Genomic DNA, 19,394 nt, shown 5'->3' on the forward strand with positions numbered 1-19,394 from the left:
TTTAAGCACGCAAACCAGTCCTGGGTAATGCGTCAAGACGCGGATCACTGCTTTTCTATTTAAAAAAGAACGTCACTTCGTAGAACAGATGCCCCAGCCACCCACAAAAAAGTAGTGCCTGCTGCGCACAAACCTTTGCAGAGTTACAAAAGAAAAAAAAAGCCTGAAAAACTTATTTTGCGCACGAAGTTTGATCCTTTCTCCTCCCCTTCTCAGTGGATTAATTGCTATTTTAAAGATGGGGGGATTCAGTTCATAAAAAGATCATTTAGGGTCATTTATAGCGGAGCGACATTGAATACAAGAGATCGGATGAGAGTAAATAATCCCGACCCCTGTGCGATCTCCGTGCGTCCTCGTTTGGAGACGCGCGCTTAAGCGAGAGTATCATCTGAACAGCGAACGCGGGGCGGCTCAGATAAAAGTGAAATAAAGTAACTGTGCGATATTTACAGCTAATGAACAGGTGCTGATGTCTCCCCACCTTCCCCCTGCGAAGGATCGGTCTGACCGGGTTGGCAGCGTCTCCGGTCAGTCGACCCAAAACAGAAAGCTCGAAGTTAAAAAAAACCTCGAGCTCTCCAGCTCTGGGTGCGGGGACGGATGCGCAGTCGAAACGCGTTGTTTCCTCGGTGGTGGAACTAGCCTCGCGAAGCGGCTTCAGTCTGCGCGTCTCGGGATCCGTCTCCGCTCTCCTTGGGGCTCCTGTCTCCTCAGAAGTTCAACCGGGATACCAAGAAACAGCCGCTCCGCCGGCGCACACATCACGGGCGTCCTCGCGGAGGCGCAGCATCATCTTCACTCGTGACTTGCGACGGAATCTAATGAGTGGGGTGCCTCCCCATCTCGCGCTTCGTTTTTTAGACCCAGTGATGTCACCGTGGAGCTGTGGGCGTCATGGGATCCTTATTTTCTCTCTCCCTGCAGCCACCCCCCCCCCCTCTCTCCCTCCTTACTGCTGACATTAAATGCATACCCAACCAACGCAGTTCTATTAGAAATGGCTTGTTGGGTTGCACCGCCTCGATCAATTAACTCCACGGGACGCTCCGGTGTCCAGCCGAGTGCTGAGCCGATGCCACCTGCCTTACAGGAAACATCCAGGGACTCCTGCACTTTTAATAAAGCTACTCGGTCGTCATCATCACCTTCATCACCATGCCCTTGATTATAGGTCACAGCACATTTGGCTGATCAATGCGTTCCAATCAGAAAGCCCGTGGAATCTCTGCACATCTTTAGAATTTGATCTTTGGGGGGGGGGGGGGGTCATGCACTCACTTTTGAGATGTTGGGCTATTTCGCTTCCTGACTAGTGAATAGAAAACATCCAAGATACACATTTAGTTGTTTTTTTTACTGCTTTATCTATTTGTGTCTGTTGATTCCTCTAGTATTTTGGATAATGCCACATCTGCATATTTAACATAAAACGTGTAATAAATGAGAGTAGCCCAAGGCTGTTTTCTCAAACTCTCCACTTCAGTAGCACTTACATCAAACGTTCCTGTTTATTATATATATATATATATATTGTAGTGGCAGTTTATTTTACCGTCCTTCTTGGCCACTTCTTGCAGGATGTAAAGGGTTCAGACTCGCGTAGACCACCATCAGCTATTGCAGGCTAAACTTGTCTTGGTTAGATGTCGAAGGATGAGGCACGTCGCTCGTAGTTAAAAGTTTTATTCCATGTAAACAAAAAATAAACAAAGTTCTTGTGCAATAACTGGAGTACTAAAACATTGACCTTCTGCTGGCTATAACTAAAAATTCTTTAACCTGCGGTCTTCTGCGATCTCTAATTTGCGGTCAGAGAAATTGTTGCTCCACATCCTGCTCCATCAAAACCTAACTAGCACTGCAAACCTAAAGGAGTCAACCAAATATTAATAGCAGGACAGAATAGAGGAGCCTTTATCTTAATAGGGCAAAAACACACATTTGAAGCACATTCTACAACATGACCAATTACCTTTACTAATTACCTCTATTATATGGTAAACATTCTAAAGGGCATAACACTATTGCAATAAACATAATATACAAAAAACTGCTAAGAATACAAACTGGCTCTTACATATATATAAACACAAGGGTTTGTTCAAGATTCAAGGTTTCATTCATTGTCATCTTGCAACACAACGAAAAGCAGTTAATTTTGTTACATAAGAAAAACACAAATAAAAAACACAACTCACAGCCTGACACGAGACGAGACGAAAATTGATTCTTTATGGCTATTGACAGTATTTTCTGATTTATGTAGTGACACAAAGAGATATCCAAATGTTCCTCTGCTCGAACCTTTGACTCTAATATGTCAACATGGCTTTATCCCAAGGGCGTAGGTTTGGTCTCAGCATTGGTAGGGACACTGCCAGCCCCCCCTCCCCCCGCCATATAAAAAGAATTAGTTGATAACGGTAATAAAACCTTAGTTTAAATACAAAACAGTATTCTGCACCAAATAAATGAATGAATAAAAACGTTCTGCTAAAATACCAATATACAGTAACAGTATATTCTATAACCAAAATATATATAAAAAAACTTTTCTCAGTTGTGCAGCCAAAAAAGACAACACAAATTAAAATGTTTTAAATAAATCTATTCTGCAGCACTTACGCTATAAATAAAGTGCTTTCCTCCTTTATGCAATTATTAGTAGTGCTGGGCAACAATTACCATTTGTAATCGCGATTAATCGCATTGTTATGGCAAAGTTCAATAATGAATTCAAAAGTAGTGTATTGCGCAGTCTTATTTTAAAAGTACTGCTATGAACAAAAGTGTCACGATTAGGCTTTGCCTCTGTGTGTCTTTGTGTAGCTCCACACCCTCCTCACTCTACCTGTCAGTCACTCCCTCAGTCAAATTCCCTTCACCTGCCTCTGATCATTAATCAAGCTCTTCCCCTTCATCAGCCAGATCATTGCTTCATGTCTCCCGCCTGGTTTGCTCGTCCTGGTCCCGGTTTCCCTGTCTGCCTGCCCTGTTTCGGTTCTGCTGGATTTGTCCTCTTGTCTCGTCCGTGGATCCCCTGCTGTGTCCTGTATTGATTTTGTGTAATTAAATATCTGTTGCAAGCTACTCTGCCTGGCCTGCGTCTGAGTCCTCCACCATGCCCCATGACAATAACATTTGGTTTGCAAACACTTTGAACAAATAAGGTTATTTTTAACAGCAGGATTTTCGTCACACAGTAGCAGTTCTATCTCTTCACTCTCTGTGCTCAGTGTGTGACGTCATGTGAAACGTTCACTGCTGTGAACATGAACAACATGTTTCACACGTTTCATCACCATGTCTGTCTTGTCATGACAGTCAGAACATGTGAATGCAGCTCTACTCTTCATCACCATGATGCTGTAACTCAGAGGTGATGATGGTTACCCAGCGGTGAAAGAATAAAGACACTTTACGCACAATTTAGGTGTATTTTCCCTTTAACTCACGAGATGCAGGTAGCACGTTTTATACTTATTAATGTGAATATAATTCATACTTTGTTGGCATCTTATTCTGAAGACCGGATGTTCGTCTGAAGAAACCGGATGTTGTCTCACGTTAATCTTTCCGCTAACTTTCAAAGTCCTTCGCTCGCTCCCGATCTGTGCCATTTGAATGCGTTCACCGTGAATTTCAGCATAGAGGTGCACTAACATCTGAGTGTCTGCTGACTTTACCGCAGCGATGTCCAGTAGTCTCCATTCCTCCACCGCTGCCAGCGAGCAACGGACTTTCAAAATAAAAAAGAACGCGCTATAAAATAATTGTCGGCGTTAATTAATGAATGCGTTAACTTGCCCAGCCCTAATAATAATAATACGAATGAGTTTGCACATATAGGCCTATTGTGCAAAATTATTTTTTCTAACAGGCAATTAAAATTAACAAAATATTGGTGGGGACAATTGTGTCTTTCCCAAACTTTGGTCGTGACTAGTCCCTATGGACCATATGCAAACCTACGCCCTTGCTTTATCCAATTAGTGTTCTAGAAATGTATGCATATTATTTTATCAGATAATGCGCCATTTGCATATTTGAACACGAAACTTTGGAGAACTTGGAATACAGCAACATGACTGTCTTAATGTAAGTAATCAACATGCGGAGGTTTCAGTGAGAGCTTTAGACACGTCTGACCCTGTTCACCTGAAGTTGCCTCCCCGGAGCGCCACAAAGAGGGACTCATTCCCAAGTTGTGAAAAAGTAGTCCCAGTCGTAAAAAGCTCACAAACGCAGTGTTTTCTATAAAGCGGAAGCTCTCATTTTGATAAATCACCCACTTCGGGGATCTTAAATTATAGATGCTTTTAACTGCATGCCTGTCAGATTTCACAGATTTTCACAAAGAAACTGGTGATTACAACCGACGCATAAAACGCTGCCGTAAAAAGCGCAATCACTTCCTTGCGACATATGTGAAGTCTCCTCGTACTCAGCTTCCTCTCTCCTTCACCGCTGGTAAAATGCACCGCGTTACCTCGCACCTCTGCTCACTGTGCAAGCTGCGAGGGGCCAAGGGGTGCCCTCTTTCTGCGCTCATGCATTTACATCATCACTTATATTAACAACCCCCCCCCAAAAAACTAAACACAGGCATCCGCATCGATCATTATTGTCGCCTACCTGAGATCAAGTGCTCAATTATCGAGCTGCGTCACGCAGCTGCCTCACTGCGCCATAAACTATACATAGCAGCGGAGTCAATCCAGTTTGAAAGCGGGTAGGTGGCCTTTCTGCGACGCAAATTCACGCAAACAAACAACACACACTCGTCAGCCTACACACGCACGCACACAATCTTATGAATGGCGTGTGAGTGGGTGGTCCTGTTTACTTGTTCTTTATTATTATTTGTTTTGTGGTGCGCCCCACGCATCGCCGCTTTAATGAGAGACAAACACAGCTAGCCGCCTCGTGGAAGTACAATCGGGAGCCGTGCTCTCTTAATTGTGTGACCCCCCCCAGCAGCAGGCAATAATGGCTTGTACGTGTTCTGCTCCACGCTACACATTCTAAATATAAAAAGGGACAAAGAGAATAAAGCTTTTAGCGGGAAAGTGCACTTCAATCAAGTGTCTCCGTGTTCACGGGCGAACCGCGCTTAGTAACGCGCTGCAACATGCATTCTGGGGGAGAGGGGTGTGTCACGGATGCCGGGGTTATGGACACAGGGCAGCACGCGGCGTTCGACGCACAGTACGCTCTGCTCCTGAAGTGCTTATTGTGTAAGAGCACGTGGTAGGCAGACGTGCACGCGCGCACGGATCACGCACAGTGGACCAGTATTTCTTGCTCGACACCTGTTAAAGTTAACACCTGGTCTGCAAAAAGTGAATCCTCTCCTTGGGAAAACATTTTTGTTCTTTTTCACTAAACACCTCCTGAAGTTTCTCTGTGTGGTGAGATTTAACACAGCAAAGACCAAGAGAAGATTTATTGTCTTTAAAAGGCCGGATAAGTGCAGGTCAGCACACTGCAGTGCTGTGGTGGGAGTGTGTGCACATTATGGTTCCGGTCCAAATCAATTACAGCACAGTACCTGCTCTTTTGGGTGCTTTTAAGTAATACCTTTTCTTTTCTTTTTAAGTTATTGGCTCCTGCTGTTTACGGTTAGGGTTAAGCACAAAGGCAGCATGGTCCCAGCCTTTTTGGGGGCTTTTGGACCTTTATAAAAAAAGTATTACCTACTTGCAACCATTTGTCACAAGTTGCTTTTGACTATGAGCTGCAAACAGGTCCACCAAACGGGGATTTCCTCTTCTCGGGTTGAGTATTTGGATAGACGCCTTCTCAAAATTACTCACAATAAAAACACAAATATTGGAAATGAAAAAAGTCTGGAAAAATATACGCAGTAGAATATGTTTTCTTCCTTTGGTTTTATATCAGTGAGGGTCCTCAGGTAAAGCATTGCAAGTGTGAGCGTGTGTGTGTGTGTGTGTGTGTGTGTGCAACCTGCAAACAATTACATACAGCGAGCTCTCCCAGATAGTCACACTGTCATTTTCCTCCTTTTACAATGATGACAACTGTGTGTGTGTATGTGTGTGTGTGTGTGTGTGTGTGTGTTATATCACCAGATTGTAATTCCCCTGCTAACAATATCAGACATATTGCTCATATGATCTTTCGGCAGTGTTCTGCGACTGGGATTACTTGTTTGAGTGACGCAGTCTTCAGCTGACAAAAACAAATACTGTAAGTGTGGTCGCTGTGCAAAGCCCCTACACAAATACACGTACACACACACACACACACACACACACACACACACACACACACACACACACACACACACACACACACACACACACACACACACACAGCCTAATGTATTGTGATCGATTCTGACACCCAACGCTTCCAGTCTGTTTTCATTAGGTAGCCAGGCTGACTGAGAAGGAAATTAATGCCACAAACGAGATGAGAGAGACGTTTAAATGAAAGGAGGTGGAAGAGTCTGCTTCCAGTGATAAATAAATGACAGAGTGATATGATAGGTGTGTGTGTGTGTGTGTGAGAGAGAGAGAGAGAGAGATGAGGTATTTTTCTGTTATCTCTGTCACAAAAAGGCCCCCACAGTTAACAAACAGTCTGCTGGCGTCATCTGCTGGATGCTTTGGAATCATCTTGGTTTCTGCTCATTTCAGAAGCTGTCACTAGAGAGCGCTGTCTCACTACAAACCAATGTCCTGTGATGTTGGTAGCACTGTTTATGTGATCATACTGGTTGTAGTCTGGCAGAATTTTTCATTTTGGAAGAAGTACTCAGATCTTAAATACACCATAGAACAATGTAGAAATACACAATAACTAAATAAATTCATGTATTCCTGTCATAAACCTACTTAATGTTAAGGTGTTATGAGTATAATTTAAGTAAAATAACTCATACATGACTATAAATGACTTTAATAGATTGTCAATTCTGATGCATGAATGCAGCATTTTACCGTTGGAGCTGGTTGGGTGGAGCTAATTATAACTTCTGTACTGGATACACATTTAGGCCCACTGGTTCCCACCACAGGGTTTGAGCCTCTTCCCAAAGGTCACAAGACAAATCTGGCAACACAAATTGCCATTTTGGATCATATTGGATGACTCCTGGCCTCAAGCAGTTATTTTAATGAGCCATCTGAGAAATTTAGAGGATAAATCACAGTTACAACTCAGAGACATCTGTCGCATGACCAGCAGCACCGATAATCTTAATGTAAAATCTTAATCTGAAAAGTAACTGGTACATAAACGGCGTAAAAAGTACACTATGTATAGTATAAAGTAGCATAAAAAAATATGTACTCAAGTAAAGTACCTCGAAATTGTACTGTAAAAAGATGAATTTAGTTACTTTCCACCACCCGTACAGTCTGACAACATGCACTAAAACCGGCCTAATATCTATTTATACTCTCCCTTTCCTTCTTCCTGTTTCATTTTTATGACTTTTATGACTATGTTTGCATAGTGTGGCTTACAGCGGATGGATATTGCACGGACTAGTGAAGATGTATTTTCCTGTCATAGACACTGAATCTTAGCCCCCTCCAACAAACCTATATATAATTTGTATATAAATTAAAATATATAAAACAGACGAGAGGCAACAACATGCAACTGAAGGCCACGCTTGATATAAACATCTGTGAGAGTGAGTCAGCTTTTATACATATACTTCAAATGATGTAACCCGAATGTGACTGTGAGAGTCTAAATGAACACAAACCAGAAGAGCCAATGTTATTTTTCTGGGTCTTCATGAAAACCTGGAAACGCCAAGATGCATTTCTCTGCTGTGTGACTGGGGAAACTGTGGGTAATGGAAGGAAGAAGTCGAGTGAATAGCAGTTATGCTTGCGTACATTCTGGGCAATGGATACTTATGAATGAGGGGAAGTGGAATATTTTAGCTGTGGCTATGATAACAGCGTGGGTGGCATAATTAGCACCGGGGGATGAGGCAGTGGTGGCAGCTCGTCTTTAATTCGGTGGTCCTTCTTTGTCATCTCTACCCATTAGGTTTACACTTAGTTTATACTGTTCATCATAAAATACATAACTCAATGTTGTTAGCGTGACTTGCTGTGGATTGAGTGGAAATTCATGGTAAGGAGACGTTCCCTCTTGATGAAATGAGATAGGTGAACTGTGTCTTATGTTCTTGTTGGTTCATCTGACAAACAGCATGTTTTGAACATAGCTTGGCGTGGAGGTAATGAGCAGGAATTTTCCCGATATGAGGAACCAACATTTGGTCAAAGTAGAGCTTTCGGCTCTCTTGTTAAAGAAATAAAAATCCGTGTGACAATTGACCAAAGTTGTTCTCGCAACTTGAGCAAGTGGATGTGGACTTTATGCCGGTGGTTGTTGAGGTCAAAAAAAGACTTCAGACTGTGAAACCCATTCTCTGTGGTTAATCCTCCAAAAGCACTCAATGCAGCGTTTTAAAACCCTCTGGTTTAGCAACAGAGCACTGCAAGGTCAGTCTGTGAACATGTGCGTTTGTAATGGGGACTATGTATGGACTGTATATGAGAAGTGAGATGTGTCACATATGTATGAAATAAGTACATTACACAGAGTAAACAGACCCAGTGTGTTCTCCTGCATGTTTTTATTTTAGTGGTAAAAAAAAAATCCCCCAAAACAGCAGGAAATCAGCCAAACCTTAAAGTGCAGTAACAGACAGTAATAATGCCCACGATGTCATAACCAATGTTGAATTAATAAATTACAAAACAAATCTATTTACATCATAAAAAACTTCCAGCTTGAGTGTGATCTATCTCAGGATACAGAATAACAACACAACAGCAACAGCAGTCAGTGTGGTTTCATAAACGAGACAATAAAACTTGAGATTCGTCCAGTATTGCCGTAAGAAGTTAACAGTGTTGTCTGGTGAAAAGACACGTCATGTCACAGTGGTTCGGATGCGTGAAAAAACAAAAAAACAACACATTTAGAACAGCCCTTGCAAAAGATCAGGCACGTAAGTCAAACAAAGTAACACACACAAAACCAGACAAACAGACCCACCTGCCATGTGACGCCAGCAGCACACGGCAGTTTTGCTCTAAACATACGAAGAATACATTTGTGACTGTGCCAGTTTCAATAGTACAAACGGTTCATTTGCAAGTCCTGATAGCGCTCAGAGGGCAGCACAACGCCTGCGGGAGGCAGGAGAATGAATCGATAAAGAGCGTTCGTGTTAATGGTTTCCTCTTCACCCCTGGCAGAGAACGTCGGTCTCGAACTGCAGCAGCTGCCCCATGAAGGCCAGGTTGGGGGAGATGACCTGCCGCCGCCGCTTCACAAAGTCGAAGGCCTCGTCCAGCCTGACGCGCTGCGTGTGCATGAGGTAGGCCAGGCAGATGGTGGCGGAGCGGGAGATACCTGCCTGGCAGTGCACCAGCACCCGACCACCGCTCTGCTTCACAGAGTCTGTGGGCGGAGACGGAAAGAGGAAGAGAGCTCAGCAAAACCGTTTCACACCAGTTTCTGTGACATCAATGAGAGTGTTTTTGCGAGCAGAGATGCACGGAATGTTTTCCGAAACGACTGATGGTACAGTCAATTATTCACCATTAGTTAAGTTAGTTCTTATAAATTGAACTCAAACTTTACAAGGGAAAGGGCTCAAAACGAGCAAAAGAAAAGGAAATGTTCATACATTTCTCTTCTGCATCTTGTGCAGCTTAATCCGTTTGTTTTTATAGTCGGAAGATTACACTGTTGAACCATAAATCCAGGCTACAGAATGGATTGCAGTGCACAAGCTGCTTAGAGAAATGTTTTGGATATTTCACATTTCATCGAGAGTGTAAAAAGACGACCCACTTAACTAAGACGAGACTAATTGGCTGTGTGTTTACTGGCTCTACTGGCTCTGTTATCGGACTTTCACCTTCTTAAGGTGACGCTGCTGGATGTTTAGGGGAGAGACTCACCGATGAAGGCGATGGCCGTGGAGAAGCAGGCTCTGATGTCAGCGGCTAGGCTGTCCTCCACGGTGAGCCGCAGGTACTGAAAGTCCCCCTCGTAGAAGTTGGGGCACGTGGAGGAGACGTTGAGCACGGCGGTGATGCCCGCTGCCGCCAGAGTGTCTCTGCGGGAGGAGTGGACGGCACTGCCCAAAAACAGGAAGGGCAGCAGCTCCACGGGACCGCCCTGCAATTGACACAAATCAAGAATAAATCACTATGCAATTTGGACTTTTGGATATTTTTTATGCTATGTATTTTTCATCACCTAGAGAGCTTTCTTTCATTCCGTACTGTCTTTTGGTACTTCACAAGGTCATATGCTTACCTGATCATATGCTGGTGTCATCCGACCCGTCACTGCTGGCTCTGGTTCCACTGCAGAGAGGTGATTGCTGGCTGACCTGTAACAGAGCTCTGGATAGGCCTCTGTAAATCCCTCAACTCCACCTATATGGGGGGGGGGGGTCACATATATTAGCTGAGCCCCAAGCTTTCACCAAAGTGTCCTCCTTAAAAATGGGCTTGTATGAAACAATAACAGCAATAATATATATATATATATATATATATATATATATATATATATATATATATATATATATATATATATATATATATATATATATATATATATATATATATATATATATATATATATAGTTTTAGATTACAAGTTCAACAGTTTAACACATTACACTCATAACTAAAATATATAAGTAGTCTCAGAGCACATATATTAATGTTTTTTGTTCTCTTGCAAAGTCAAGTAACAGTAGGACACATTTTCGGTGCGTTAAAATGAAATGGAAAGTGTCATTACCTTGAAGAAAGCAGATCTGCGTCTGAACCTCGTTCTGCAGGGCGGTGAGCAGCATCTGGCCCACGCTCTCCGCCTTCAGCTCGGCCACGGAGCGGCTGCTCTCATCCACCACCACCACCGGGGAGAACTCCCCGCGCCGCAGCCGGCCCAGCAGCGCCTTGTCCGGGACGAGCCACTCCAGGGCTACCGCCGAGCTCTTGGATCTGCGACGCAGCATCGAGTTCCAGTTGACGTTGCGCGACTCGCAAATGTGCGCGAAAGCAAAATCGAGGAAAGGTCTGCAGTCCAGCACCACGTACCCGGCGGAGGTGTACTGGTCCCGGGGCGTGCTGAGTATGTGGACCAGCTCATTGCCAGCTATTTCCAACGGTTCACTGCTTGAAGTCATGGTTTAAAAAAGTATTTAAAATAAGCTAAAAGTAATAAATAATTAACTATTTGCCTTTAACAGCTAAAAATCTTAAATAATAAGATAAATAAATACGGGTTAAGTGTTTTTTCTTTCTGTGCAAATGATTAAGAGGCTGCTACAGTAAGCTACGTTTTGGAGATGCTTTATAAATCTACTGTTGCCTACTTGTTGACATCCTCGTTGGGTCTGTGAGAATCCGCTTCTGATTGAGAGTTTTACTTCTCATTGATAACAGCTGTGAGAGGGGCGGGGTCACCATGGCCCCGCCTTTGCTATTTTCCACGGAAGAAACAGCGTCACGAGCGGAAACGACCATATATGGCCCGGCCGTCACTCCTCATATGGACATTGACGTCAAGTCTGATTTTCCTACCGGCGCACGTGGTGGTTTGGGGTTATCCCGTGTTTATCTGTTGGATGACGTTATGCCGAGAGTTAAAACCCCGACCGTGGCCACTGAAACAGCAGCCCACAGAGCGTCGATATTTAGGCAGAGGCTGAGCTCCTCTAAGACGCTGCTGCATTGTTTTCATGGCCCATGAAGATCACACACGCACACACACACTGAAGTAACACTTTCCTCTCGATGTTCTCCCGTCGTTGGTTGCTTTTCACCTTGGGGGAAAGTAAACATTGCCCTGTTTTGTTGCTGCTTTGCCGGGAAATCTAGAGCATCTGTATCATTCTTCTCTATGCCATTATTGCCTATTACACCGACACATAATAACATCTCTGCCTCAAAGAAAAACAGTTGCACTGTGCGCCGGTTATACCGTCTGCACAGATACAGCGATTGTTTCTGCTCATTTGACAAGGATTAAGGCCTGTGCCAGTTATGGATTACATTTCATTTTGCACATGGGCGAGGTGGAAAGTATTAGAAATAGTGCCATAGTTGTAACGGAGTACATTTTACTGACACTCAAAGCATAAGGTTGGCAATATTCTATGTTTTTGTCATTGTGAGCAAATCCCATTAAAGACCACAAACCAACAATGCCTGACAATATATACAGGGCACTGTAGTTTTTAGCAAACAATACTCAAACAGGAGTAAAGAGTGCATTAGTTGGGGACTATTTTCAGCTGACTCAAAATAAACTACAGTGTACTACTTGTGCATCGATGTATTTCGAATAGTTTCTGGACAGTTACGGAGGTCGTGGCACAAAGGGAATAAGATATATCAGACTTTGGCTTTTCGTGGGATTGTTTACAATAGGAAAAACAAAGAATATTACCAGATAATAATGTTAAATATTAAAGATTACACATCGCAAAGCTGTTTGTAAAATAATAATGAATCGGAGACGGTATGTAGCGTGTTATACATTGAAGTGGTTACAGCTGGGACGTCATGTTGACTCTTTCTTGGTGACCTTAACGACTCTGAAAACCTGTTTAATCAGTTTCTTTCTAAAGATTCTGATAAAGTTTGAAGAGTTATTTTTATATTAGTGATTTCTATATCATTACTGATGGAGCAGGTACGTTTTAGAGTATCAAACTCTTAACAAACAATAACCAAGGAGTTTTCTTTTTAATTCATTTTCACTCGCTTATTCAGTTGTGAATATTTAATTATAGAAAGTTGAAAGATTTGAAGTTTTAAGGTCTTTTTACTTGAGTCATTTTCAGTACACATTGTCTCAATTCTACATGAGTAATATTTAAGTCCAGTAATTCTAATTAAGTAGGGTATTGTAGACGTCTGAAGACACTCATACTTCATGTCCAGTGCGGGAGAGTTTATATCAAAGTGTAATCTGACATCTTTGTCTTCATTTCCTCATAACCCACGTTCAAATTACTCGGCCTTCCCACATACGTCTCCCACTCAAACCTCTGACTCCACTTTCTTCATGTTCCCACTTCTCCTCTTCCCCTCCCTCGCCGCTGCCTGCTGGCCGCTCAGCAGCACTCCCACTTTGTCATGCTCTCCCCCTGCTGAGGCGGCGTATTCAATCCACACACACACACACACACACTTTGGTACGCCGTACATCACGGCTGTCAGCAGAGCCGCTGAGCGTGCATTTACTGTAGCCTCAACCTGCACTTTAGGCTCAAACACACACACACACACACAGTGTATAAACCCGCGGCGAAGGGATGAGTCGAGTCTGTTGACTCTGTGTGAGGGCGTCTTAAAGGGTGGTTTATTTTTATTTTTTCTCCCTTCGACCCCCTCCCCCCACCCCCTGTCTCGGCAGCCCGACAGGAAACGGCACCGCACATACATCCTGTCGCCCTCCATGCAGGCCGCAACATCCACACACACCCCCTCCTACTGTCATCACGAGCTGTGTTACGTATGCGAGGCTCACATCCCAAACTGACTTCCCCCTGCCCTGAAATACCTGAGCAATGATTGATGATTTCAGAGGCGACTGAGTGACTTAGTTCCTGGTAAATCAATCACTCCCTTTCGTTTTTATTTGGAGCCGATGTTACCTAATCCTTCCTACGCTGCGCATCAGAGCGTTTTGGTTGGCAAAGAATCAGCCGATGATTACACCTGATCTGACACAATGCTGACAGATGGGTGTGAATTTCTTGTTGTTGATGATGATGATGATGATGATGATGACTTGTTACGATCACGGAAGGTGATGAAGGTGACGAGGAAGGTGGTGGAGATCATGACAGAAGTTGTGTGAATGGAGGGGATTATTTTTCTGAATCGGCTGCGTGTCATCAACATGTACAGAGAGCGTACTGTAGGCGGATGGAAGCAGAGATTTAAGAAGTCTGATTTCGGTAATGTAAGAAAAATAGCTCTCCCTCTTTCTGAATGAACACATAGGTAAATAAACATGACAAGAAACCCTGATGAAAACATCTGCTGCTAGCTTTTTACCCCTCCACGTCCCCCGTCCTCCCACAGGGGGATTATCCAGGATTAATTGGATGGCTGGGGCTATTAATCTGTGAAAAACCCCCCCCCCCCTGTAATCCAGCAGATTTACCTCATCCCTGATTCCTCTCATAAACGCCCACGTGAAAACGCCATCACTCGGAAAGTGACCCACGCCGGGGCCACATCATTGAAGTGTTCTGGCGAGCTGGTGCTTAACGTTACGGAAAGTTGAGTGCTTTCTGGGGGATTTTCAGTGGGTGTGTTAAAGTTTGTGTGTGTGTGTGTGTGTGTGTGTTGTACGCTCTGGTTTCATTACACCACAAACTTTCGGTTTGTATTAGTGAGTACTCGGTGTCTCTTTCACATCGGCGATCCCGGTTCGTCGTTGAGGACAAACAATATGTATTGATCAGACATTTTTCCTCACTTCTGTGCAATTTCCAGGCATGACCTGTGTGTGTATTTACTGTGTCTTTACACCGTGCTGTGTGTGTTTCTTCCCTCCGTCCTCCTTCTCCTCGACTGCTCCGCGGCTCTCCTCTGACTCATCATCATTCTATGAAGGAAAACAAACAAACACAGTGATGCCAATTATAAGCCGCAACCCGTCCATCACCTGTTGATTTCTGTTGACATCACTTCCTGGAAAAAGTGACGATATTTTCAGAGAAAACAGCTCAGTAATCGGTTCAAATGTAAACAATAACTGTATTTATATATCTATTGCAGCTTTATATGACAAATACCTCATAAATCACGATTCACTCCTCAGAGTATATGACTACACAACCACTTCCTTCATCTTGCATCGTTTACTCTGACTGTTCCGTCCACCCCTTCCTGCTAACCTCAGGACCCGCTTACTGTCTCTCACCCCAGGACAACTGTGAGGCCTACGCTGGCTGCCAGACTCAAAGCCGTAACCATGGCGACGACCGGCACCAGCAGGTCGGCAGTAGGTCGAGAAGGCAGCGAGGGCGGAGGGACGACGGGTCGGTGAGTCTGGTCAGGCAAAGGGACAACTGTGAAGGAAGGAGGATGAAAACAACAGAGAGATGAGCTAAACCCAGGCTTAGGTAAACCCAGAGATCTTTGTATCAATATCCATACAGCAATAAGGAACATGTGTGGAAGAATATGCTTCATAACATAAAATAAAGCCCACACAGCGACATCAAACAGACAATAACAGCAACCCACTCAAAGAAATTGACACACCCTACATTCGCAAACCACAAACACAGACACACAAACGCAGGAACTAATTATAAGCCTTTAGTTTACCTTTTGAACATGCATTAATTTATTTTTAATTAACTGCGTTTCTAATTTTACTCGGGACCTCTGGGATATCCTTTAACATCCACATGGCCCTGAGGACCACAAAACCAGAGACATTTGATCTTAAAGTGTTTCATTTACTGCCAATTATTTAGAGTTGACACACTGTTTTATTGGGGTGTTTGTTCTCTGAAGTGGCAACTGTTAAAAAGGGTGAAATTAACTTGGATGCAATGTCGTCTTTTTCCCCCCGTCAGAGTAAAATGATCTGACAGTTTTTATTTTTGCGATGTCATGTCTAAGAGCTGTACTCTACCAGTGAGTGGGTAAGTGATCCGGTAGAAGACGGTTCCATCTCGGCCCTGCAGAGAGCAGCGATATGTTCCTTGTTCATCCGTGCGCAGCTGATTTAAGACCACGGATGTGTCGTCTGTCACCACCAAGGTTTTGAAGTCACTCTCGTTCGGCTGCACAAACACACACACATACACACACACACACACACACACACATTAGTGATGGTCGTGAGCTAGTGGGTGTGAGGCAGTCAGTTTTAAGATTCAGGATGACACTATGCAGCTAAATAAGGGACATAATCTGACACATGGGAATCAGGAAGAATGCAAAGTGGTTTTAAAAGTGCTGAGCTCCCGTTTGTGCACACGTTTGAGGTAGAGACCTTTTCAGTTCCCGGTACGCCGCGGGCCCAGGAATAGTGGTACTCTGGCGCTCCCAACAGAAGAAGATGCCATGGAGGGAAACAGCTCAACACGGCCTGGCCTCCCTCCTCAGCCTGCACTGGGAGCACTGGAGAAAAGGGGCGCGAGGAGAGAAAACGGAAGGCGAGATGCGTTATTCATTTGCGTCAGGATTACTTGAATAATCTTTTTCATTAGCCGCGCACATGAACGTGCGGCAGTGCCTGGCTTAGCGGACACATTTACACACTCGTGACTGCACGCGATCCGTGTAATCTGAAGACTGGTGCGCTCCCAGTTCACAGGTACGACCAGCCCCCACCCACTCACCAATAACATGCACGCAAACAAGTGAATACAAAATATACCGCCGCAGTCCTGCTGGCCAGAGGGAGAGGGACAGATGTACATCTTGTAGCGGCAAGAGAAGCAATCCATTACTCTTCGTTTCAAAAGCCCTGGAAACCATACACAAACACACACACACACACACACACACACACACACGTGTCCTGTAAACATGCAATGAATATTCAGTAGGTACACATTGTACACAGCTACAGAGGGATGGATCAGACAGAACAAACTTACCACACTTGTTGGGGCACAATCCTGAGGGAGAGACAAACCATGTATCTGTAACTAATGCATCTTGTACAGCGACAGTGACTTAAACTAAGTGCCCCGCCTCATACTGTGCACACCACTCGCTGTTATTCATGCCAATTACCGTGCTGGATGAATATGTCCAAGTGTTTTTCTAAGATCTTCCTGCCAATATCCATCATCTGAATGGCCTTAAATGTTACAGACCCTTAACGAAAAAAGAAATAAAGAGCAGGCTTTGCCTCAGAATCTGGCAGACGTTGAGTTTGTTCTGATGACAGCGTCATATCTACAGGGAACACATTTAGTTTCTCACCAGTGTGCTCCGTCTTCATGAAGCGGTCCATCTCACTCTGGTACTCAGTTCTGGCTCTGTACAGAGTGGTGGAATCTGAGCAGAGGGAAACACACAGTAATATTTCACTGATTTTACAGTTTAGACATCTCCCGTCTTAAGACCAAGTGAGGGCCATAGCAGTAGAAGCCCCAAATGCCAGACATTAAAAAAAACCCTAGTGGCCTGACAATATTTGGGAAAAATGCAATGAAAATAAGAGACAAGATGAGGGATATAAGTTGCGTCACGTGAACTATCAACTCATGGCACGTTGTTTTGTGCTAAACCGGGTCTCGAGCTCACCAATGACTCCCATTCGCTGCCGGCTGGTCTCTCTGTAGGTCACATAGCCATGGTCGCGAATCTTTTTTATCTCAATCTGGTCGATTACGGTGGGAGCGGACAAGCTAAAGTCCTCGAGCAGGAGCTGGATCTTGCGGTCACACTGCAGACAGGCCGTGGCTGCAGGGACACAGCAGAGCAGGGACACCAGCAGCAGCAGCATCCGCTCATCAGGATGAGTCACTCTGGCTCCTGGGAATTTTCACTCTGAACAGGTTCTGAAACAGAGATACCAAACATTGTTGCCGCTACAAACATTACTTTCACTGCTACTGCCAAACCTTATCATCACTCAATCAGCTGCTCTTCAGGGAACTGGTACTTTTATTGTTACTACTGCTACTTCTTTTTTTGTTTTTATTTTCATTTTCTCTCAAAATGTGTATCGTAAATGCACCAAAACACAGAGGCAAATTGCTTGTAGGTGAAAACCTGCTTGTCAATAAACCGGTTTCTGATTTCTGAAAATAGAATTCCCCAAAGCCCAAGGTGACATCATCCAAATACCGGTTCTGTCCGATTAACAGAGGAAAACCCAAAGACATTCAGTTTGTTCACATAAGACAAGTAAGACACTGAAAGAAGTAAATCATTGTCATTTTGCAAAAAAAACAAACAATTATTTGATTGTTTACTAACATAGTTAATAGTTTGATTATAGTACTGTGTCTATCATCTAGTTCAGGGGTGGCCAACCAGTCAGAGACCAAGAGCCACATTTTTTACTGTGTTACCGCAAAGAGCCACATCATACACATGGGCACACATGAACATCACCCTATCCCTTCCTCACACACACACACACCTTTGCTCAGCCAGATTTATTGTAAATGTCACACACCAACATGATAATGACAGAAATGGACTCCTAAGACCACAGGCCAGTCATTTTCAACAATGAACATTGTGTACACTGTCTCACACAGACAAACTCTCAGTTCAACCAAGTCCACAAACAAAAATATAATAATTTACAATAGTGTTTTTCTTTTACTATGCATGTTACTTAGTGGGACTTCTGGCATTCCTTGCCTTGAACAATCCTCTTCAAATCTGGCTTGTATTCCGTTGTTGCCACTCGAAGCAATTCTTTCACATGGGTGTCAGTCAGAATAGATTGATGCTTTGATTTCACGTGTTTCAGGGTAGAAAACACAGACTCGCAGACGTATGTTGACCCAAACATTGACAGTATCTTAAGCGCAGCCCGTTTGACATTGGGGTATTTTTTCATTGGCACACTTTTCCAGAACTCAATGGTCCCGTCCCTTAAAGCAGGTTTGAGTTGGTCCTCCTCACAAAGATCGATCATCTCCAACTCAGCCGCATCCTCATCTGTGACTAGCGGGGCTTTCAAACAGTCCATCTCGGCGTTAAATGGGTCGACGAGGAACGTAATCTGTGGCCGCACATGCGCGTTTGACGAAAATACCGTATTTAACTCAAGCGAAGCGAACACGCACATTAAAAAAACACAAATACAAACTTCGATATGAACGTAAGAGCCGCATGAAACCGGGCAAAGAGCCGCATGCGGCTCGGGAGCCGCGGGTTGGCCACCCCTGATCTAGTTACTCGATTAACAGGCTTATTGATTTAGCTCGAACATGTAACTTAAGCCTAATACAAACAAGAACAATTAAGCTAACTAGATTTTGATACATGCCCCCTCTACAGGGCCAGACGTTTAACGTGACGGCAAGATGTCTTACTGTAGAGTTGAAAAATTCCCAACGACGACATTTAGTCATTAAATGACCAAAACCAACTGACAAATCCAGTTGTGGTTGCCTCTTCTACTTCTCTTACTTACTGCTACTGGTACACAAATACTTTTGTTTACAGTAATTAGGGTAACTGCTTTAAAACAATGTTGCTGCTTCTGCTAATGCTATACTACGAGTGCTGCTAGCATACTGTCACTGCTAATTATCATAGCTGTTAGCTAAAAACCACAACTGTTGCTACTTTATCGTTAGCATAATTCAGCCGTTGGTGCCACCACCACGAATGTTGCCAGTAAAAAAATAA

General features: G+C 43.8%; 2 protein-coding genes across 2 annotated transcripts; both read right to left on the reverse strand.

Moving 5' to 3' along the window:
• Window positions 1-8,675: 8,675 nt before the first annotated feature.
• Window positions 8,676-11,424, reverse strand: dusp2 (dual specificity phosphatase 2). The gene is made up of 4 exons (XM_079160570.1): window positions 10,828-11,424; window positions 10,333-10,454; window positions 9,972-10,191; window positions 8,676-9,465 (listed from the first exon to the last, which is right to left on the reverse strand). Exons 1-4 carry the CDS (start codon window positions 11,213-11,215, stop codon window positions 9,248-9,250), a joined length of 948 nt encoding a protein of 315 aa, XP_079016696.1. The 5' UTR covers window positions 11,216-11,424; the 3' UTR covers window positions 8,676-9,247.
• A 3,045-nt stretch (window positions 11,425-14,469) lies between these two features.
• On the reverse strand, window positions 14,470-17,526 carry izumo1 (izumo sperm-oocyte fusion 1; the record flags this gene model as incomplete). The annotated part of the gene is made up of 9 exons (XM_079161650.1): window positions 14,470-14,655; window positions 14,974-15,121; window positions 15,697-15,847; window positions 16,060-16,187; window positions 16,447-16,536; window positions 16,670-16,690; window positions 16,809-16,892; window positions 17,001-17,075; window positions 17,325-17,526. 9 exons carry the CDS (start codon window positions 17,524-17,526, stop codon window positions 14,574-14,576), a joined length of 981 nt encoding a protein of 326 aa, XP_079017776.1. The 3' UTR covers window positions 14,470-14,573.
• Between the last annotated feature and the right edge of the window lie 1,868 nt (window positions 17,527-19,394).

Source organism: Pholis gunnellus (genome assembly GCF_910591455.1).
Source record: "Pholis gunnellus genome assembly, chromosome: 6".
Classification (NCBI taxonomy): domain Eukaryota; kingdom Metazoa; phylum Chordata; class Actinopteri; order Perciformes; family Pholidae; genus Pholis; species Pholis gunnellus.

Bases quoted from the DNA above. Each gene is read 5' to 3' on its own strand.
- dusp2 (XM_079160570.1), bottom strand. From the start codon at position 11,215: ATGACTTCAAGCAGTGAACCGTTGGAAATAGCTGGCAATGAGCTGGTC. The intron at 10,455-10,827 runs GTAATGACACTT...CCCCCCATATAG, and splicing joins GCAGATCTGCTTTCTTCAAG to GTGGAGTTGAGGGATTTACA. The intron at 10,192-10,332 runs GTAAGCATATGA...TGTCAATTGCAG, and splicing joins TGACACCAGCATATGATCAG to GGCGGTCCCGTGGAGCTGCT.